General features: G+C 46.3%; 1 protein-coding gene across 1 annotated transcript; it reads left to right on the top strand.

Moving 5' to 3' along the window:
- Positions 1–1775: 1775 nt before the first annotated feature.
- Positions 1776–14264, top strand: LOC139405684 (probable serine carboxypeptidase CPVL). Its single transcript, XM_071148102.1, has 13 exons — positions 1776–1916; positions 2169–2350; positions 2724–2842; positions 3319–3433; positions 3648–3706; positions 4171–4250; positions 7279–7345; positions 7627–7749; positions 7961–8092; positions 8232–8330; positions 9001–9174; positions 10761–10943; positions 13522–14264. The coding sequence occupies exons 1-13, from the start codon at positions 1912–1914 to the stop codon at positions 13618–13620; spliced, it is 1437 nt and encodes a 478-aa protein (XP_071004203.1). The 5' UTR covers positions 1776–1911; the 3' UTR covers positions 13621–14264.
- The last annotated feature ends 8671 nt before the right edge of the window (positions 14265–22935 follow it).

The raw sequence follows: 22935 nt of genomic DNA, 5'->3' as shown, positions 1-22935 counted from the left end.
TCAGGGGCGCAGCCAGGGATTTTGGGCCCCATGAAAAGACATCACATTGGGCCCCGCCACCACAGGCCACACCAACCGTGCACAATTTCTGTAACCACACACCTCCAGAAGCATTTCTGTAACCACACACCTCCAGAACCCAATCGACCCACTCAAAGCTTTAAATAACTCTACCTTTGCAGGCTTGCAACTCTCTTGTAGTCCAATATTTACTGTTCAATATTTCCTGACAGCGAGCTGTGAAAATATAACACTGTGCAGACATGCATGCAACATTCTGCATACAGTGGAATTCACTATTTGATGCAAGACTGATATCCTCTATAAGAAATGTGCTAAAGGCCATCTTTTACAGTCTAAATGTCATTATAATGGTAAAAATCTTGAATGGAAAATTCTCTTAACATGAATGAATAACTTAAAATAAATATAACTTCAATATACACCAACCTTCAATTAAAATAAATGAACTGTATCATCTATAGAATGATATAACAAACAAAATAATAAAATCAGCAGCATATTATTGAACTAAGTATATATACCAAGGAGAAAATAAGCAGCTGTAAAAGTGGAAATGGAAAACAAAATGGAAATGAACATGAAAAGGCCTGATGGTGGCGCCAGAGGAAAGGTCAAGAGGTCACCAAATCAATAGGTTTCTTCCACTTGGGGTCTTGATTGTGCACAACAAATGTTATGGCAATCCAGCCATTACTATGAGATATATCTTGTTCTCAGTCTGTTCTCAGTCTTGTTCTCAGCCTGTGGGCATCATGTGTGTAGTGATCCAATATCCATAGCCATTTAACAGATATCACTGGCCTCTGCTCAGCCTTACTCACCAGGAGCCCAGCCTTCTTACTAGCAAAGTCCCTGATCAAGACTTTGAAGTCCAGCTTTCTAACTAACTGACTTTCAACAGACAGCATGACAAGACTGCACAGCCTGTCCTGGCACCAGGCAGGGGCAGGGGCAACTCATTTACTATGAATAGCTTGGTAAAAGTTTTCCTGCATTGATTAAATGTCGGCTAAAAGAGGAGCGAAATGTAAACACACAAACATTTTCTGTGAAGATAATATTAAGTAACTAATATTATGGGAGCAAAAGTAGCCTATTTCACTATGGACTAAGCAAACAGGTTCATTTCCACCACACACGGACTCCACCCAACTTCCTTTGTGAAAAATTGGGTGACATTCTCTCTCCTGTCTTTTTCTTTCTTTAGGAAGCTGAGACATGATGCTCCACTGGCAAATCACTGCTAGCAAGTACCGTTCGCGCCTGGTTTGGGGGCAGGACTGAACCATTTCATGTAAATAATGTAATATTGAAAAAAATGTACCTAATGTTCTAATAATTGTTTAGGGCCCCTTTCAGTCACAGTTAGCTAGGCATACTAAAATGTCTTCCACGATTAGGGATTATGTATCAATTTGAGTGTAGGCTCTAGCCTGCATTTGGTAAAAATGCCAGTGCCTCACGTCATTGACTAACCATGTGCACATAAATAATTCACCCAAGATAAACATGTGAATAGGCCTACATCCATTTATATAAAACCAAAAAGCTAAAAAAAAAAATACAATGCCTGAAGAAAACCGTAACATTCATGAACCATTTGGATAGACCGTAAAAAAAATGGTGTCGAATTTAGCAGTTGCGAAAGTTCTTCGACATGAAGAATGGTTGAGAACCGGAAACAGAAACGCACCGTTGGATGAGGGGACTTGATTGCGCAAGACAGCATGAAATCACATGATCACTCACCCAGTTGATCATGTGACCAATCCATTTTTGTAACAACCGCGGAGCAGCAACGTGAAACTACAGATGATTTGATTTATCTCGCTTCTATAACACGGATTAGCTGGTTTCTCTCAACTCCAGAGGAGGCGAGCGTCAATTATGAGGTATGTGTGCAAAAATAAAGCTGTATGAAAGCCTGGTCATTGGATTATTCAGTGCAGTTCTCTCAATGGTTATTTGACTAGGCTAGCTAATTCCTTCTTTTTTATATATTATATATATATTTTTAAATTAAATACATGCGCAAACTAGCTAAAGCAGACATTTGAACATTTGATAATGCAAACATGTGTGAGAATGAAATTGTGTTGAAACTAAACTATCAAATGTATCTGCTCTCCACTCACCCCTGACAGAATGTTGAAGGAGACGCTGTGTGTCCTTCTCCTGTGGGCTTCTCTGGAGGCAACACAGTCAAGGGGCTGCTCGAGTTTCTTCTGCCGGAAATCTCACCGTGTCAGCATGCTCTCCAGAGGAGCCGACCCTGGCAAGCCGCTCTTTCTCACCCCCTACCTGGAAAAGGGCAACATCGAAGAGGGTAGGTTGGTTTACTTTACTCAGAAACTATATTTTGTTCATTTGTTCAACTGTTAATGCTATCCCTAATGTTGTACAAGGCAGTTGTCAAGTTTTCAAAAAATAGACGAGATTGCGTTATGCATCATGTTATTTGCATCATCAACACAGTTAGGATCCCCATTAGCTGTTGCACATGCAGCAGCTACTCATCCTGGGGTCCACGCAACAAAACATGACATAACCGTGTGCAGAACAGTTGTTACGACGTTGTGATGTTAACATCATGAATGTTACAGTATTACACAGAAGTCTGAGGGAGACTAATCGTTGTGTTCTGATGAAACCAGGTTTGAGACAGTTATTTGAAAGCAATGACCTGTTCTATCTTTCAGCACGGAAGCAGAGTCTGGTAGGTCCCCTGCCTGGTGCCAATGTGAAGAGTTATGCCGGCTACCTCACTGTCAACAAGAAATACAACAGCAACCTCTACTTCTGGTTCTTCCCTGCTCAGGTATACCACACTACAGTACCATGTGTCCCAAATGGCACCCTGTTCCCTTTGTAGTGCACTACTTGTCACCAGGGCCCCGTAGAGAATAGGGTGCCACCCATATCAGCTGCAGTGTCCTCCGTAGTTTCACTCGTGACAAGAATCAATAGCACGTGTTTGTCTAGCAATCACCTTTTATCAGCTCCTGTAAAGGAATGTGTGAATCAGGGCAAAGTTTTATTTGGATTCAGAAACCTTAACAAAAGACTTATGGGCTTAGCCTCTATAAAGTAAGTACAAAACAAGTCCTTTCTGCTACCTACATTACCAAGGTCCTAGTGATTAAACAGTGTTTACTTCATAACTGTGTGTCAACGACTTAGCCACAAGGTGGCAGTGTTGTATTAGAAGGGTTTTGGGTGGAGGCCTCTCACTAAGATAGCTCCACTATCCACTGTTAGAGAAATACTAACTTGTATCTGTCTGTCTCTCTGCAGGAGTGGCCTGAGACTGCTCCAGTCCTGCTGTGGCTGCAGGGGGGTCCTGGGGGCACGTCTATGTTTGGGCTGTTTGTAGAACATGGACCCTACGTTGTATTGAAGAACCTAACAGGTACCAACATAGCCATATGTCTCTGTACTGACCCCTGTCTAGTGTATAATAACGTGTCTCTGTACTGACCCCTGTCTGTAATTTCTATCAGAAAGCCACCTGTATGTTCCTACTGTAGTGGTGGGACCTTCATCTCTCTCCATGTATCTCTGTTCCTACTGTAGTGGTGGGACCTTCATCTCTCCATGTATTGTGTTGTTTCACCTGTTTACAGTGGGCTACAGAGACTATCCCTGGACATCCAGATACTCTGTTCTGTACATCGACAATCCAGTACGTATGGCTTCTACTTCCTTCGTGTGAATGTATGAACACAGTTTGTTTGCATCCAAATGGCACCCTATTCCCTACTTTTGACCAGGTCCTCTTGTCAAAAGAAGTGTACTAAATAGGGAATAGGGTGCCATTTAGGACATCCTGTATCAGACAGGTTTGATTTGGTTTCTATGCTGCTTTAATAGTTTTCTCATCAAAATGTGTGTAATGTTACTTAATAGTATGTGAAATATAATGTAATGTTACCTAACAGCATGTACAGTATGTGATTATGTTACCTAACAGCATGTACAGTATGTGATTATGTTACCTAACAGCATGTACAGTATGTGATTATGTTACCTAACAGCATGTACAGTATGTGATTATGTTACCTAACAGCATGTACAGTATGTGATTATGTTACCTAACAGCATGTGCAGTATGTGATTGTAATGCCAGGTGTGTGTTTTCTTGTCCAGGTAGGAACAGGGTTCAGTTTCACTGATGATGACCGAGGCTTTGCTCAGAACCAGGATGATGTAGGCAGAGATCTGTACAGGTAAGACTGGTCACTGAGGTTCTGGGTGCATTAGGCTGTATTTACAGACAGCTCAATTCTGATCTTTTATTCACCAATTGGTCTTTTGGCCAATCAGACCAGCTCTTTTGCCCATAATAATGGGCAAAAGATCAGAATTGAGCTGCCTGTGTAAACGCAGCCTTACACTATGCACAGATTATAATATCATTCTATCATATTGATGTGGTTCCTAAGATGGAAAACACTTCTCTAAGCATTGTAAAGATCTGATGGTGGCCTTTCTGAGTGGTGCAGCGGTCTAATGCACTGCAGTGCTTGAGGCCTCACTACAGATCTGGGTTCGATCCCGGGCTGTGCTGCAACCGGGCCGTGACCGGGAGACCCATGAGGCGACGCACAATTGGCCCAGCGTCGTCCGGGTTAGGGGAGGATTTGGCCGCCTGGGATGTCCTCTTCCCATCGCGCTCTAGCGATTCCTGTGGCGGGCCGAGCGCATGCGTGCTGACACAGTCAAATCAAATCAAAGTTGGTCACGTCCCCAGAATACAACAGGGGACAGTGAAATGCTTACTTACAGACTCTAACCAATAGTGCAAAAAAGGTATTAGGTGAACAATAGGTAGGTAAAGAAATAAAACAACAGTAAAAAGACAGGCTATAAAAGTAGCGAGGCTATAAAAGTAGCGAGGCTATAAAAGTAGCAAGGCTACATACAGGCACCGGTTAGTCAGGCTGATTGAGGTAGTATGTACATGTAGATATGGTTAAAGTGACCATGCATATATGATGAACAGCGAGTAACAGTAGCTTAAAAGAGGGGTTGGCGGGTGGTGGGTGGGACACAATGCAGATAGCCTGGTTAGCCAATGTGCGGGAGCACTGGTTGGTCGGGCCAATTTAGGTAGTATGTACATGAATGTATAGTTAAAGTGACTGTGCATATATGATAAACAGAGAGGAGCAGCAGCGTAAAAAGAGCAGTTGGGGGGAGGAGGGGGCACACAATGCAAATAGTCCGGGTAGCCATTTGATTACCTGTTCAGGAGTCTTATGGCTTGGGGGTAAAAACTGTTGAGAAGCCTTTTTGTCCTAAACTTGGCACTCCGGTACCGCTTGCCATGCGGTAGTAGACCGTCTATGACTGGGGTGGCTGGGGTCTTTGACAATTTTTAGGGCCTTTCTCTGACACCGCCTGGTGACAAGGTCGTGGATGGCAGGCAGCTTTGCCCCAGTGATGTACTGGGCTGTATGCACTACCCTCTGTAGTGGCTTGCGGTCAGAGGCCGAGCAAATGCCGTACCAGGCAGTGATGCAACCAGTGAGGTTGCATCCAACTGATGTTGCAGCTGTAGAACCTTTTGAGGATCTCAGGACCCATACCAAATCTTTTTCGTTTCCTGAGGGGGAATAGGCTTTGTCGTGCCCTCTTCACGACTGTCTTGGTGTGTTTGGACCATTCTAGTTTGTTGTTGATGTGGACGCCAAGGAACTTGAAGCTCTCAACCTGCTCCACTACAGCCCCGTCGTCGATGAGAATGGGGTGTGCTCGGTCCTCCTTTTCCTGTAGTCCACAATCATCTTCTTAGTCTTGGTTACATTGAGGGATAGGTTGTTATTCTGGCACCATCCGGCCAGGTCTCTGACCTCCTCCCTATAGGCTGTCTCTTCGTCGTCGGTGATCAGGCGGTTGTGTGGTCTGCAAACTTAATGATGGTGTTTGAGTCGTGCCTGGCCATGCAGTCGTGGGTGAACAGGGAGTACTGGAGGGTACTGAGCACGCACCCCTGTGGAGCTCCAGTGTTGAGGATCAGCGTGGCAGATGTGTTGTTACCTACCCTCACCACCTGGGGGTGGCCCGTCAAGAAGTCCAGGATCCAGTTGCAGAGGAAGGTGTTTAGTCCCAGGATCCTTAGCTTAGTGATGAGCTTTGAGGGTACTATGGTGTTGAATGCTGAGCTGTATCAATTAATAGCATTCTCACATAAGTCTTCCTTTTGTCCAGGTGGGAAAGGGCAGTGTGGAGTGCAATAGAGATCGCATCATCTGTGGATCTGTTTGGGCGGTATGCAAATTGGAGTGGGTCTAGGGTTTCTGGGATAATGGTGTTGATGTGAGCCATTACCAACCTTTCAAAGCACTTCATGGCTACGGACGTGAGTGGTACGGGGTCTGTAGTAATTTAGGCAGGTTGCCTTTGTGTTCTTGGGCACAGGGAATATGGTGGTCTGCTTGAAGCATGTTGAAAATGTCCGTGAAGACACCTGCCAGTTGGTCAGCACGTGCCCGGAGCACACGTCCTGGTAATCCGTCTGGCCCTGCAGCCTTGTGAATGTTGACCTGTTTAAAGGTCTTACTCACGTCGGCTACGGAGAGGGTGATCACACAGTCGTCCGGAACAGCTGATGCTCTCGTACATTCCTCAGTGTTGCTTGCCTCGAAGCGAGCATAGAAGTGATTTAGCTCGTCTGGTAGACTCGTGTCACTGGGCAGCTCGTGGCTGTGCTTCCCTTTCTAGTCTGTAATAGTTAGCAAGCACATAAGACGAGCGTCGGAGCCGGTGTAGTATGATTCAATCTTAGCCCTGTATTGACTCTTTGCCTGTTTGATGGTTCGTCGCAGGGCATAGCAGGATTTCTTGTAAGCTTCCGGGTTAGAGTCCCGCACCTTGAAAGCGGCAGTTGTATGGTGTTTCCTCTGACACATTGGTGCAGCTGGCTTCCGGATTAAGTGAGCAGTGTGGCAAGAAGTTGTGCGGCTTGGCAGGGTCGTGTTTCGGAGGACGCATGTCAAATGTACATCTAGGACCTTGGTTATGGCACCATGGTCTCTGGTCAATGTCCATCTAGGACCTTGGTTATGTCACATGGCATCATGGTCTCTGGTCAATGTACATCTAGGACCTTGGTTATGGCATCATGGTCTCTGGTCAATGTACATCTAGGACCTTGGTTATGGCATCATGGTCTCTGGTCAATGTACATCTAGGACCTTGGTTATGGCATCATGGCATCCATTGTTTTTCTCATCTTGTGTCTTTGTCCTCTAGTGCGTTGACTCAGTTCTTCCAGATCTTCCCTGAGTATCAGTCCAATGACTTCTATGCTACAGGAGAGGTGAGTTTGGTTCTAGTCTCCACATCTGTGTTACACATAACATTACACAACTTCCCTACATCCTAGTTGTCAAATTCCCCAAATCCTAGCTACAAAGACATCTGCTTTTCATTCCCTTTTATGATGTTGAACAAGGTCTTAAAATGGTTATTTTAGGGTCTCTGCTATAGCAACAAGAATAATCTTTCCACTTAAATGCATAATAACGTAAAATTGAAATTACTTTCTGCAATCAGAACGCAGACACTAAAATTGATTGGAATTGTCCTCGATGTCCTCAGTCCTATGCAGGAAAGTATGTCCCAGCCATTGGTTACTACATCCATAAGCATAACCCCATTGCTAAGGTGAAGATCAACTTCAAGGGAGTTGCCATTGGAGACGGCCTCTGTGACCCAGAGCTGGTGGGTTGTGTTTTAATACACCGTGATTTCAACTTTACTCAGCATTGTTTGACACTCCTGACTTAATATGAAATATATCAGTAATATCATTTAAGATATAATAATATATCTCCAGGATGAAAAAAAGGTTGTTTTTGTTCTTCATTTGCTCTTTCCCTTGGTCTTACCTGTTCTGTCTCTTTCTCTTTCTCTCCCCTTCTCTCTCTCTCAGATGCTGGGAGGGTATGGTGACTTCCTGTACCAGACAGGTCTGATAGACATGCTCCAGAAGCAGTATGTTGAGCAGCAGACAGCCAGCGGGGTGCAGCTCATCCAGCAGGAGAAATGGGTGGAGGCCTTTGAGGTAAGACACTGACTGCATCTGCTAACACAATAACCTGCGTGTTTTTGTTGTCCACTCTACATATCTGAATGTCTGGCAGTCATTCTTTCAAGGCCTCCAACTTCCTGGTACATTCTTCCACTGTCCTCTTGTCCTGCAGGTATTTGACAGCTTGCTGAATGGTGACATTCTACCGTACCCCTCGTTCTTCCAGAACGCCACTGGCTGCACCAACTACTTCAATTACTTGCAGTGTCAGGTAGGTACACAGAGCGAGGCTTACACAGACACCCAGCTGATGGAATAAAGGTCAGGTAGGTACACAGAGCGAGGCTTACACAGACACCCAGCTGTTTAAGTGTCAGGTAGGTACACAGAGCAAGGCTTACACAGACACCCAGCTGTTTAAGTGTCAGGTAGGTACACAGAGAAGATTTCCTACACAGACACCCAGCTGAAATGTCTTCTTACAAGGCTTACACAGACACCCAGCTGTTTAAGTGTCAGGTAGGTACACAGAGCAAGGCTTACACAGACACCCAGCTGTTTAAGTGTCAGGTAGGTACACAGAGAAGATTTCCTGACTGAAATGTGTCTTCTTACAAGGCTTACACAGACACCCAGCTGTTTAAGTGTCAGGTAGGTACACAGAGAAGATTTCCTGACTGAAATGTCTTCTTACAAGGCTTACACAGACACCCAGCTGTTTAAGTGTCAGGTAGGTACACAGAGCAAGGCTTACACAGACACCCAGCTGATTAAGTGTCAGGTAGGTACACAGAGCAAGGCTTACACAGACACCCAGCTGTTTAAGTGTCAGGTAGGTACACAGAGAAGGTACATTTCCTGACTGAAATGTCTTCTTACAAGGCTTACACACAGATGCACGTTTTAATAATAAAATGTTATGCTCTGGTTCTCTTCTACAGGAGCCTGCAGATCAGGAGTATTTCTCCCAGTTTGTGACGCTGGCAGAGGTGCGGCGCTCCATCCACGTGGGGAACCTGACGTTCCACGACGGCTCGGAGGTGGAGAAACACCTGCTGCAGGACGTCATGAAGAGCATCAAACCCTGGCTCGCCACGCTCATGGACAACTACAGGGTGAGACTAGAGTCGATGCCCATCTAGCACTCAGACATGCTTCTATTAACAGCACAGACATATAATATATGCCATTTAGCAGACGCTTTTATCCAGAGACACTGACGCGGGCGTGCATTTTATGTATGGTGGCCCAGCGAATCTAACCCACAATCCTTGCTCTGCGAGCGGCGCGCTCTACCAACTGAGCCATGGTTTAACTTTGGTTTACAGTATCCGTCATGAGCTACGGCGTCCGTCACGAGCTACGGCGTACGTCACGAGCTACGGCGTCAGTCACGAGCTACGGCGTCAGTCACGAGCTACGGCGTCCGTCACGAGCTACGGCGTCAGTCACGAGCTACGGCGTCCGTCACGAGCTACGGCGTCCTTCACGAGCTACGGCGTCCTTCACGAGCTACGGCGTCCGTCACGAGCTACGGCGTCCTTCACGAGCTACGGCGTCCTTCACGAGCTACGGCGTCCGCCACGAGCTACGGCGTCCGTCACGAGCTACGGCGTCCGTCACGAGCTACGGCGTCAGTCACGAGCTACGGCGTCCGTCACGAGCTACGGCGTCCTTCACGAGCTACGGCGTCCTTCACGAGCTACGGCGTCCTTCACGAGCTACGGCGTCCTTCACGAGCTACGGCGTCCGTCACGAGCTACGGCGTCCTTCACGAGCTACGGCGTCCGCCACGAGCTACGGCGTCCGTCACGAGCTACGGCGTCCGTCACGAGCTACGGCGTCAGTCACGAGCTACGGCGTCCGTCACGAGCTACGGCGTCCGTCACGAGCTACGGCGTCCGTCACGAGCTACGGCGTCCGTCACGAGCTACGGCGTCCGTCACGAGCTACGGCGTCCGTCACGAGCTACGGCGTCCGTCACGAGCTACGGCGTCCGTCACGAGCTACGGCGTCCGTCACGAGCTACGGCGTCAGTCACGAGCTACGGCGTCCGCCACGAGCTACGGCGTCCGCCACGAGCTACGGCGTCCGCCACGAGCTACGGCGTCCGCCACGAGCTACGGCGTCCGCCACGAGCTACGGCGTCCGCCACGAGCTACGGCGTCCGCCACGAGCTACGGCGTCCGCCACGAGCTACGGCGTCCGTCACGAGCTACGGCGTCCGTCACGAGCTACGGCGTCCGTCACGAGCTACGGCGTCCGTCACGAGCTACGGCGTCAGCCACGAGCTACGGCGTCAGTCACGAGCTACGGCGTCCGTCACGAGCTACGGCGTCCGTCACGAGCTACGGCGTCAGTCACGAGCTACGGCGTCAGTCACGAGCTACGGCGTCCGTCACGAGCTACGGCGTCCGTCACGAGCTACGGCGTCCGTCACGAGCTACGGCGTCCGTCACGAGCTACGGCGTCCGTCACGAGCTACGGCGTCCGTCACGAGCTACGGCGTCCGTCACGAGCTACGGCGTCAGTCACGAGCTACGGCGTCAGTCACGAGCTACGGCGTCAGTCACTAACTCCTCTCCTCAGCTATTGCTTGGACCACTATACTGTAATCATTGAATAAATGCCTTATCTGTGTTTCTCTCTCTCTCTTTCTTCTGTGTACACACACACCACACACACACACACACACACACAGGTGTTGATTTACAGTGGTCAGCTGGATGTGATTGTGGCGGCCCCCCTGACCGAGAGGTTCCTGCCCACGGTGAACTGGACCGGGGCTGATGAGTTCAACAAAGCCTCTCGCTTCCATTGGAAGATCCAGCCAGAGGACACAGAGGTGGCTGGATATGTACGCCAAGTAGGGGAATTCTACCAGGTGAGTACTGCATGTCTGTGTCCAGGGGCCGGATTCACAAAAACCTTCTTAAGAAGACATTTCTTCTTAGCTGCCATTTGTTTCCTTAATTAACTATAGACTTAAGAAGAAAGTTAAGCAAAGTTGCTATTCCCCAAAAGGTTAGAGGAAATTTTCTTGCACTATTTCTTATGTTTCTCCTGAAGCAAAAAGTTAAGAAGAAATTAGATTCTTGAAAATAAAGTTCTTGGAAGTGTTCTTGAATTCCAAGATAGCTAAACCCTCGTCTTAATCTCAGGGCAGTGAGAGAAAAAGCTCATGAAAGCAATTGAACATGTTTAATTCACTCACAAACTTCCTCTGAAAGTATCAGTATTTATTATTTTAAACCCAAGAACATGTTTTAGAAGAGTAATCTCAGTTGGAAATTTGCTAACATGATTGACATTGCTAGCCAGATAGCTAGCTAAATCGGGTGCCTAGCAACAAACATCGTAAGAAGATACAGTTGAAGTTGGAGGTTTACGTACACTTAGGTTGGAGTCATTAAAACTTGTTTTTCAAGAACTCCACAAATTTCTTGTCAACAAACTATAGTTTTGGCAAGTCAGTTAGGACGTCTACTTTGTGCATGACACAAGTAATTTTTCCAACAATTATTTACAGACATATTATTTCACTTATAATTCCCTGTATCACAATTCCAGTGGTTCAGAAGTTTACATTCACTAAGTTGACTGTGCCTGGAAAATTCCACAAAATTATGTAATGGCTTTAGAAGCTTCTGGTAGGCTAATTGACATCATTTGAGTCAATTGGAGGTGTACCTGTGGATGTATTTCAAGGCCTACCTTCAAACTCAGTGCCTCTTTGCTTGACATCATGGGAAAATCAAAATAAATCAGCCAAGACCTCAGAAAAAAATTGTAGACCTCCACAAGTCTGGTTCATCCTTGGGAGCAATTTCTAAACACCTGAAGGTACCACATTCATCTGTACAAACAATAGTATGCAAGTATAAACACCATGGGACCAGGCAGCCGCCATACCGCTCAGGAAGGAGACGTGGTCGGTCTTCTAGGGATGAATGTACTTTGGTGCGAAAAGTGCAAATCAATCCCAGAACAACAGCAAAGGACCTTGTGAAGATGCTGGAGGAAACATGTACAAAATTATCTATATCCACAGTAAAACGAGTCCTATATCGACATAACCTGAAAGGCCACTCAACAAGGAAGAAGCCACTGCTCCAAAACCGCCATAAAATAGCCAGACTACGGTTTGCAACTGCACATGGGGACGAAGATCGTACTTTTTGGAGAAATGTCCTCTGGTCTGATGAAACAAAAATAGAACTGTTTGGCCATAATGACCATAGATATGTTTGGAGGAAAAAGGGGGAGGCTTGCAAGCCGAAGAACACCATCCCAACCGTGAAGCACGGGGGTGGCAGCATCATGTTGTGGGGGTGCTTTGCTGCAGGAGGGACTGGTGCACTTCACAAAATAGATGGCATCATGAGGGAAGGAAAATTGTGTGGATATATTGAAGCAACATCTCAAGACATCAGTCAGGAAGTTAAAGCTTGGTCGCAAATGGGTCTTCCAAATGGACAATGACCCCAAGCATACTTCCAAAGTTGAGGCAAAATGGCTTAAGGACGACAAAGTCAAGGTATTGGAGTGGCCATCACAAAGCCCTGACCTCAAACCTATAGAAAATTTGTGGGCAGAACTGAAAAAGCATGTGCGAGCAAAGAGGCCTACAAACCTGACTCAGTTACACCAGCTCTGTCAGGAGGAATGGGCCAAAATTCACCCAACTTATTGGGGGAAGCTTGTGGATGCAATGTTTGACCCAAGTTAAACAATTTAAAGGCAATGCTACCAAATACTAATTGAGTGTATGTAAACTTCTTACCCACTGGGAATGTGATGAAAGAAATAAAAGCTGAAAAAGTATAAATCATTCTCTCTACTATTATTGTGATATTTCACATTCTTGAAATAAAGTTGTGATCCTATCTGACCTAAGACAGGGAATCTTTACTAGGTCTAAATGTCAGGAATTGTGAAAAACTGAGTTTAAATGTATTTGGCTCAGGTGTATGTAAACTTCCCACTTCAACTGTTCATAAGATATTTGAGGAGTTTGAATGAATGATTTTCTATCTTAAGGAATTCTTGAGGAATTGAACCAAATTAACTTATGAACGTCTTATTTTTTTTCTTAAGCAGCTTCTTAAGTTATTGCGTAAGAAGTGTTTTGTGAATCTGGGCCCAGGACTTTACTGGGTATTCAGGGCATTTGGCCACCCTCTTTAAAATGGAAAATGTTAACATAGCATTACTAAACATAATGTGAGTAATTTAGCAGTAGATCTCATGCAGAACATCTTAGTCAGTGCATTCAACTAAGTTTAGTAGGAAAAAAAACAAGCACGTGACAATTATTGCAAGTAGAGTCTTATTGAAAATGGCTGTGCCAGGAAGATACGATCAACTTTATGGACACCAGGTGGGAACACAGTGCTGCTGATGGGGAAACTGGTTCACATGCTAAACCTGTCTGACTGTCTGTTTGTCTCCTTGTCATGCAGGTGATTATACGAGGAGGAGGGCACATACTACCATACGACCAACCACAGAGGTCCTTTGATATGATTGACAGATTCCTCTCAACACAGGGATTTATTTAAGTGGGCGGGACTGAGCAGGAACACAGTTGATCTGAGTTCCTCCACCTTTTAATTCGGAGTGTCTCCAGATTCCCAGTGGCTGTTTATTTCAAACACAATTATACATGGTAGAGGTCTATGACCTAGAAAGGAATACATGTCATGGATAGAGACGTCTGGACAGCTATGCTGCCTTCATCAGACTTTAATGACCTCCTAAATCCTACTTTACCCCTCAGATTCTGACTGCACTCTGATGCACTGCCAATGAATCCTCATGTTTGCTATTCTGTGGATCTGTCAAAATGAATATTTTTTTTGATTGTGGGGAATAATGATTTATATTGCACATGATCAATATATGATTAAGATGAAGAGATGGCATGCAATGCAATTGTAATAAAAAAATAAATGAAACCAACATGGGTCCGTCAAACAAGTTCAATGGATGAACACCAGAGGGCGCTGGTGTTTGAAATACTGTAAATGCCCGGTGGTGTTGTCCCTTGTAAATGCAACAAAGTTACTGAATAGTTTCTCTTATACAACTTTGGTAAAAGTTCCATTATCCAACTTCAGATAATGACCAAGACCTTTTTATTCTACCTGTCAGATGATTCAGTCATACTTGACCATCCTGTTTAATAAAAAATATAACAATTCAACTATGAATAGTCTGCAATACCTGCCTCTGTTTAGGTAATAGTAGGTACTACTCCGAGAACTCAATAACCTCCACAGACAATCATGGCAGACTGTTTTAGAAAGTACTAACCAGTAACAGAGAAACAGGCTGGAATGATCATCTGGTGGTTTGGGCAGTGAGATGACTGTACTCCTTGCTCTGTCACGTACCAAGGCAAACCATCATGCTACTTATCAGCTCATTAAACTTAATTGAAGCAGTCTAGACATCTCCATAGTTATTGATGGTTTTAGAACATTTAAACCTAGAACTATTTAATGAGAAATCAATGGTCAGGGCTTTTGTATTGGAAAACCATGTGGATTATTGGTCACTAAGGAGTTGCTTCAGCCTCAGATCTATCAGGACATGCTTCCCTTGCCACATATTCACACACATCCTGATTACAGTACAGTACCATGAACATGTGTTCTACTGTATATGTAGATACACTGAGTGGACAACACATTAAGAACACCTGCTCGTTCTATCACAGACTGACCAGGTGAATCCAGGTGAAAGATATGATCCCTTATTGAGGTTACTTGTTAAATCCACTTCGTCAGTGGCGCTGAAGGGGAGGAGACATGTTAAAGAAGGATTTTTAAGCCTTGAGCCAACAGACAAGGATTGTGTGTGTGGCAATCAGAGGGTGAATGGGCAAGACAAAACACATGTGCCTTTGAACAGGGTTTGGTAGTAGGTGCCAGGGACACCAGTTTGTGTCAACAACAGCAAAATCATTATGAGCCGTCCTCCCCTCACCAGCCTCCACTGGTGTATAGTCGGTGTACATTTGAAGGTTATATGGTTTGTCTGTGCTTCAAAAGGTCCATCTGAAGACATTTGAGTCAGCTGAGTAATGTTACAGAACAAGTGCTTTATTCTCCTACTGTAATGTAGCCGCAGTCTGAACAACTGCTGAACCAAACGCAGACCAAACAATAAGCTGTGATGAGACACACAAACATGTACAAAGTTATGCAGGCAATTCTGAATTCATCAATCCATTAGGTATAATACACCGTGGACACGTATCGAAGCGCGGAAATGAACCTTGACGAACACACACTGAGAAGGCTGCAAACGAGTGCTACGCAAAAACATCATTTACATACATGTACAAAACATCATTTACATACATGTACAAAACATCAGACTCCTTTCAAAAAGAGAGGTGGTTGGATGTACAGTCAAGATTATAAAAATGAATGACATTCTATACAATATTTATAGTTTTATATTTAAAATGATACATTTATACTTGTATTAATGTGCAGGCATTGTCCTCCACCTCTCTCCCAGAAACCCACACAGACACTCATCCTGAACTCACTAACCTGTCTTTATGTCTGCCTGTACAGTTAGACAAACCAGTCTTCCTTATGCTTGACCGGTCTGTTAACTAGAAACTCCACACTATTAGCTGTTATTCCAACAAAACATCTAACAACAATTCCAGTTGAATATGTTGAGGTCAATGCCATATATTCCCCATGATGCAACATGTTTTATTTCAGAACAGTTAAATACTCAAGTAGTTGGTGAAAGTAATAAGCCACAACGTTTAGAGATTCAAAAGAAAATACAAAGTCGATGAAATAAGGCGCTTTGTAGGTGTTTCACTTGTTTACAACACAGGAAGCCCTTAATACATGTTCAACCTTTCACAAGTTCAGTTGTTATCACACACCTCAAACCCACTGCCCGAGCCTTTCTACAAGACCTTTGTGCATCACACTGGAGAAAAAGTGAATGCATGTTTCCAGTTGACTTTATTCATTTAGTTAGTTACCTTTCACAGTGAGCCAAACTGGAGCTGAACAATGTTGTAGTAACACATCTGAAAGGTGCATGTTTAAAGCTTTATAAGGAGCACCCTGTGGAGCCTCACCATTAGGCACAGTCACTGCCATGCAGTCAGTCTCTACAGAGTAACAGTCACTGCCATGCAGTCAGTCTCTACAGAGTAACAGTCAGTCAGTCAGTCTCTACAGAGTAACAGTCACTGCCATGCAGTCAGTCTCTACAGAGTAACAGTCACTGCCATGCAGTCAGTCTCTACAGAGTAACAGTCACTGCCATGCAGTCAGTCTCTACAGAGTAACAGTCACTGCCATGCAGTCAGTCTCTACAGAGTAACAGTCACTGCCATGCAGTCAGTCTCTACAGAGTAACAGTCAGTCAGTCAGTCTCTACAGAGTAACAGTCACTACTATGCAGTCAGTCTCTACAGAGTAACAGTCACTACTATGCAGTCAGTCTCTACAGAGTAACAGTCACTACTATGCAGTCAGTCTCTACAGAGTAACAGTCACTGCCATGCAGTCAGTCTCTACAGAGTAACAGTCACTGCCATGCAGTCAGTCTCTACAGAGTAACAGTCACTGCCATGCAGTCAGTCTCTACAGAGTAACAGTCACTACTATGCAGTCAGTCTCTACAGAGTAACAGTCACTGCCATGCAGTCAGTCTCTACAGAGTAACAGTCACTGCCATGCAGTCAGTCTCTACAGAGTAACAGTCAGTCTCTACAGAGTAACAGTCACTACTATGCAGTCAGTCTCTACAGAGTAACAGTCACTACTATGCAGTCAGTCTCTACAGAGTAACAGTCACTACTATGCAGTCAGTCTCTACAGAGTAACAGTCACTGCCATGCAGTCAGTCTCTACAGAGTAACAGTCACTGCCATGCAGTCAGTCTCTACAGAGTAACAGTCACTGCCATGCAGTCAGTCTCTACAGAGTAACAGTCACTACTATGCAGTCAGTCTCTACAGAGTAACAGTCACTGCCATGCAGTCAGTCTCTACAGAGTAACAGTCACTGCCATGCAGTCAGTCTCTACAGAGTAACAGTCATTCAGTCAGTCTCTACAGAGTAACAGTCACTACTATGCAGTCAGTCTCTACAGAGTAACAGTCACTACTATGCAGTCAGTCTCTACAGAGTAACAGTCACTACTATGCAGTCAGTCTCTACAGAGTAACAGTCACTGCCATGCAGTCAGTCTCTACAGAGTAATAGTCACTGCCATGCAGTCAGTCTCTACAGAGTAACAGTCACTACTATGCAGTCAGTCTCTACATAGTAACAGTCACTACTATGCAGTCAGTCTCTACAGAGTAACAGTCAGTCTCTACAGAGTAACAGTCACTACTATGCAGTCAGTCTCTACATAGTAACAGTCACTGCCATGCAGTCAGTCTCTACAGAGTAACAGTCACTGCCATGCAGTCAGTCTCTACAGAGTAACAGTCACTGCCATGCAGTCAGTCTCTACAGAGTAACAGTCACTACTATGCAGTCAGTCTCTACATAGTAACAGTCACTGCCATGCAGTCAGTCTCTACAGAGTAACAGTCACTACCATGCAGTCAGTCTCTACAGAGTAACAGTCACTGCCATGCAGTCAGTCTCTACAGAGTAACAGTCACTACTATGCAGTCAGTCTCTACATAGTAACAGTCACTACTATGCAGTAAGTCTCTACAGAGTAACAGTCAATTCAGTCAGTCTCTACAGAGTAACAGTCACTACTATGCGGTCAGTCTCTACAGAGTAACAGTCACTACTATGCAGTCAGTCTCTACAGAGTAACAGTCACTACTATGCAGTCAGTCTCTACAGAGTAACAGTCACTGCCATGCAGTCAGTCTCTACAGAGTAACAGTCACTGCCATGCAGTCAGTCTCTACAGAGTAACAGTCACTGCCATGCAGTCAGTCTCTACAGAGTAACAGTCACTACTATGCAGTCCGTCTCTACAGAGTAACAGTCACTACTATGCAGTCAGTCTCTACAGAGTAACAGTCGCTGCCATGCAGTCAGTCTCTACAGAGTAACAGTCACTGCCATGCAGTCAGTCTCTACAGAGTAACAGTCACTACTATGCAGTCAGTCTCTACAGAGTAACAGTCACTGCCATGCAGTCAGTCTCTACAGAGAAACAGTCACTCAGTCAGTCTCTCTACAGAGCATCAGTCAGTCAGTCTCTACAGAGTAACAGTCACTCAGTCAGTCTCTCTACAGAGCGTCAGTCAGTCTCTACAGAGTAACAGTCACTCAGTCAGTCTCTACAGAGCATCAGTCAGTCAGTCAGTCTCTACAGAGTAACAGTCACTCAGTCAGTCTCTCTACATATCAACAGTCAGTCACACAGAGTCTCGCTGGTGTATTGAACCGGGCATCACTGAGACCTCAATATGGCTATTCTACCCTCTGGATATCCCAGAGGTCAAAGTGCATAGACAGCTACATGATGTCTCTCTAGCTCACCTGGCTGTAGAGCTGCTTGGCTCACTCCTACTAAAGGATGTAGTCATATGTACTACTAGTTCTGCTGAAGTATCAACATGTTCAGGGAAAAGGAGTTCCTCCCAGACACTGAACTCACTACCCTGTCACTACGCCTGTACAGTTTAGAATCCCCTCCACTAATGGTTTAGGTTTGGATATGGGGAGCGTAAACTGATCCTAGATCAGTGATAACTAAGGGGTGACTTGAGCAAGCATGACAGAGTTGTGGTCAAAACTAAAGTGAATATTGAGCTTTCCTACTGGTTAGGACTATTGGAAGATGTGTTGATGGAAAACACTCATACACACACACACACACACACGCAGACACACACACGCAGACACACACGCAGACACACACACACAGACACACGCACACAGACACACAGACACACGCACACAGACACACACAGACACACACACACACACGCAGACACACACACACAGACACACACACACAGACACACGCACACAGACACACACAGACACACACGCACACACACACACAGAGACACACGCACAGACAGACACACACAGACACACGCACACAGACACACGCACACACGCACACAGACACACGCACACACAGACACACGCACAGACAGACACACACACAGACATGTCAGCCGGTCTGTGGGAGAGCTGGGTTGGAGCTAGAATAGAGAGGTTACACTGAAGGTCAGCTTTTTCCTCCCTGGTCAGTCAGCCAGCTGGTTTTGCCCTTACAGACTAAACTCCCTGACAACACACTGGTGCTCTGTAGGTCAGTTGGTAGAGCATGACACTTGCAACAGCAGGATAGTGGGTTTGATTCCCGTGACCATCCACACATAAAGAATGTATACATGACTACGTGGTTTGAATAAAGACCTCTGCTAAATGGCATAAAAACACACCAACAGCAGACACACAGTGTCCATCAACGCTACACTCACTGAGACTGGGGGAACAATCTCTTATAAAGGCTTGCTAGCTCAATGGAAAAGTTCATGATGATTAAAAGGTATTTGAAACAATTGACATTCCATTTAGTAATAAAAAAAGACAGAGAAGTTCAGGCACGTTGTGATGTTTTGGAAAACATTCAGCTAAAACTGCTGAGCCTCGTTAGAGATGGTTGTAAGACCTTTTCATTATAAAGGGATAGAAACTCAGCCAATCGTTCCTCAACTGTCAAACACACACTGACAGTCAGACTACAAAAGCATAGACTCAATCAACTATCTCACCTCATATCTCTCTCTATATGTCTCCTACAGTATGACAACCCCACCTGAGATATTGAGGCAGACAGAGGACAAGGCTCATATCTGGAATGTTCAGGTCATTTGGAATGTGCTGCTGATTCTGGAAGCCTGGCTGCAGCAACACTAGAACTACACTGAAGGAGATGTCTCTTAAAGCTTTACTTGGTCCTGGAGAGTGGAGGAGACAGGTCAGGGGTCAGCCTCCAGGAGAGTGGAGGAGACAGGGGTCAGGAGTCAGCCTCCAGGAGAGTGGAGGAGACAGGGGTCAGGAGTCAGCCTCCAGGAGAGTGGAGGAGATGGGTCAGGGGTCAGCCTCCAGGAGAGTGGAGGAGACAGGGGTCCGGAGTCAGCCTCCAGGAGAGTGGAGGAGACGGGTCAGGGGTCAGCCTCCAGGAGAGTGGAGGGGTCAGCCTCCTGGAGAGTGGAGGAGACATGGGTCATCCTCCAGGAGAGTGGAGGGGTCAGGGGTCAGCCTCCAGGAGAGTGGAGGGGTCAGCCTCCTGGAGAGTGGAGGAGACAGGGGTCCGGAGTCAGCCTCCAGGAGAGTGGAGGAGACGGGTCAGGGGTCAGCCTCCAGGAGAGTGGAGGGGTCAGCCTCCTGGAGAGTGGAGGAGACATGGGTCATCCTCCAGGAGAGTGGAGGGGTCAGGGGTCAGCCTCCAGGAGAGTGGAGGGGTCAGCCTCCTGGAGAGTGGAGGAGACGGGTCAGGGGTCAGCCTCCAGGAGAGTGGAGGAGACAGGGGTCAGTCTCCAGGAGAGTGGAGGAGACAGGGGTCAGCCTCCAGGAGAGTGGATGAGACAGGGTCAGCCTCCAGGAGAGTGGAGGAGACAGGAGTCAGCCTCCAGGAGATTGAAGGGGTCAGGGTTCAGCCTCCAGGAGAGTGGAGGAGACAGGGGTCAGCCTCCAGGAGAGTGGAGGAGACATGGGTCAGCCTCCAGGAGAGTGGAGGAGACAGCGGTCAGCCTCCAGGAGAGTGGAGGAGTCAGGGGTCAGCCACCAGGAGAGTGCAGGAGACCGGGGTAAGCCCCCAGAAGAGTGGAGGAGTCAGGGGTCAGCCTCCAGGAGAGTGGAGGAGACAGGGGCCAGCCTCCAGGAGAGTGGATGAGACAGGGTCAGCCTCCAGGAGAGTGGAGGAGTCAGGGGTCAGCCTCCGGGAGAGTGCAGGAGACAGGGGTAAGCCTCCAGAAGAGTGGAGGAGACAGGGGTCAGTCTCCAGGAGAGTGGAGGAGACAGGGGTCAAGGGTCAGCCTCCAGGAGAGTGGAGGAGACAGGGGTCAGCCTCCAGAAGAGTGGAGGAGACAGGGGTCAGCCTCCAGGAGAGTGGAGGAGACAGGGGTCAGCCTCCAGGAGAGTGCAGGAGACAGGGGTAAGCCTCCAGGAGAGTGCAGGAGACAGGGGTAAGCCTCCAGAAGAGTGGAGGAGACAGGGGCCAGGGGTCAGCCTCCAGGAGAGTGGAGGAGACAGGGGTCAGCCTCCAGGAGAGTGGAAGGAGCCAGGGGTTAGCCTCCAGGAGAGTGGAGGAGACAGGGGTCAGGGGACAGCCTCCAGGAGAGTGGATGAGACAGCAGTCAGGGGACAGCCTCCAGGAGAGTGGAGGAGACAGAGGTCAGGGGTCAGCCTCCATAGCTGCCTCGGCTAGCTGGTATCACAGTGCAGGGCAATATGGCTGATAGAACAACAATACTAGGATGTATTGCTTCAATTTGAACATATTCTCAACACCGTTCAATCTTTCATTACATGTAACGCCCTCTAAATAGCATGGATGGGTTGCTAGGGTAACAGTCAGGGTCCTTTCTAGAAAAAGAGCATCATCCAATAGAATCGCCAGATTCCGGTAGGTAACCAAGTAATAGCATATCATGGCAACAGTTCGACTTGGTTAAAAACAACAACATCAACAACGTGGAGGCAGTAGCATCCCACACACTTTCTTAGCTAAGCATCTGATCAAGTACCTGACACTACATACCCTGTATGTTACACATGTAACCAGAACATTGCACTATTCAACACAGTAACTATCTGACACATACTTATCTGACAGTGGTACTCAGACTCAATCTCTGCTAGTCAATCCATCAGTCACAAGCACACATACAAGATAATCATCCCAAATGGCATTTACCCATAAGGCTCTGGTCAAAAGTAGTGGCCTTTATAGAGGAAAATGTTCCATTTGAGACACAGACATAGTCACAGAGGTGACGTTAGGGAGGGTCACAGAGGTGACGGTCTGAGGCTCATGTCCCGTTGCTGTGTCACCACGGTGACCCGGTAGGGGTGTCGGTCTAACAGAGGTATGACATCACTCCACATGGGTTAATGCTGCATGAATTGCAAAACTCCCTTTTAACTAAAGTACAAATTTAAAATAAAAAAATAGATAAAAAACATGAGACAAAAATAGAAGACAAATAAGAACAAAGACAAACCCAGAGAACACATATGAGTTAAAAAGGTCTATAAAAATACTACTATAGCTACGGTAGAAAAGCAGAGCAGCCCTGCAGGCCTCCGAGGTTTCTCTCCTGCAGGCCTCCGAGGTTTCTCTCCAGAGGTTTCTCTCTTCAGAGGTTTCTCTTCAGAGGTTTCTCTCCAAAGGTTTCTCTCCAGAGTTTTTTCCAGAGGTTTCTCTCCAGAGAGTTTTCTCTCAAAGGTTTCTCTCCAGAGTTTTCTCTCCAGGTTTCTCTCCAAAGGTTTTTCTCCCTCCAGAGGTTTCTCTCCAGAGGTTTCTCTCAGAGTTTTCTCTCCAGAGGTTTCTTCAGAGTTTTCTCTCCAGAGGTTTCTCTCCAAAGGTTTCTCTCCAGAGGTTTCTCTCCAGAGGTTTCTCTCCAGAGGTTTCTCTTCAGAGGTTTCTCTCCAAAGGTTTCTCTCCAGAGTTTTCCCTCCAGAGGTTTCTCTCCAAAGGTTTCTCTCCAGAGTTTTCCCTCCAGAGGTTTCTCTCCAGAGGTTTCTCTCCAGAGTTTTCTCTCCAGAGGTTTCTCTTCAGAGGTTTCTCTCCAAAGGTTTGGGGGCTGGGGTTACGGACTGGGGGTAGGGGCTGGGGGTACAGTTTGGGGGCTGGGGGGTACAGACTGGGGGGGGGGGGGGGTACTGTAG

This window comes from Oncorhynchus clarkii, chromosome 3, assembly GCF_045791955.1.
Source record: "Oncorhynchus clarkii lewisi isolate Uvic-CL-2024 chromosome 3, UVic_Ocla_1.0, whole genome shotgun sequence".
Classification (NCBI taxonomy): domain Eukaryota; kingdom Metazoa; phylum Chordata; class Actinopteri; order Salmoniformes; family Salmonidae; genus Oncorhynchus; species Oncorhynchus clarkii.
This window is presented reverse-complemented; position numbering and strand designations above follow the sequence as displayed.

Bases quoted from the DNA above. Each gene is read 5' to 3' on its own strand.
- LOC139405684 (XM_071148102.1), top strand. The intron at 3,434-3,647 runs GTACCAACATAG...ACCTGTTTACAG, and splicing joins TGTATTGAAGAACCTAACAG to TGGGCTACAGAGACTATCCC. The intron at 7,346-7,626 runs GTGAGTTTGGTT...CGATGTCCTCAG, and splicing joins ACTTCTATGCTACAGGAGAG to TCCTATGCAGGAAAGTATGT.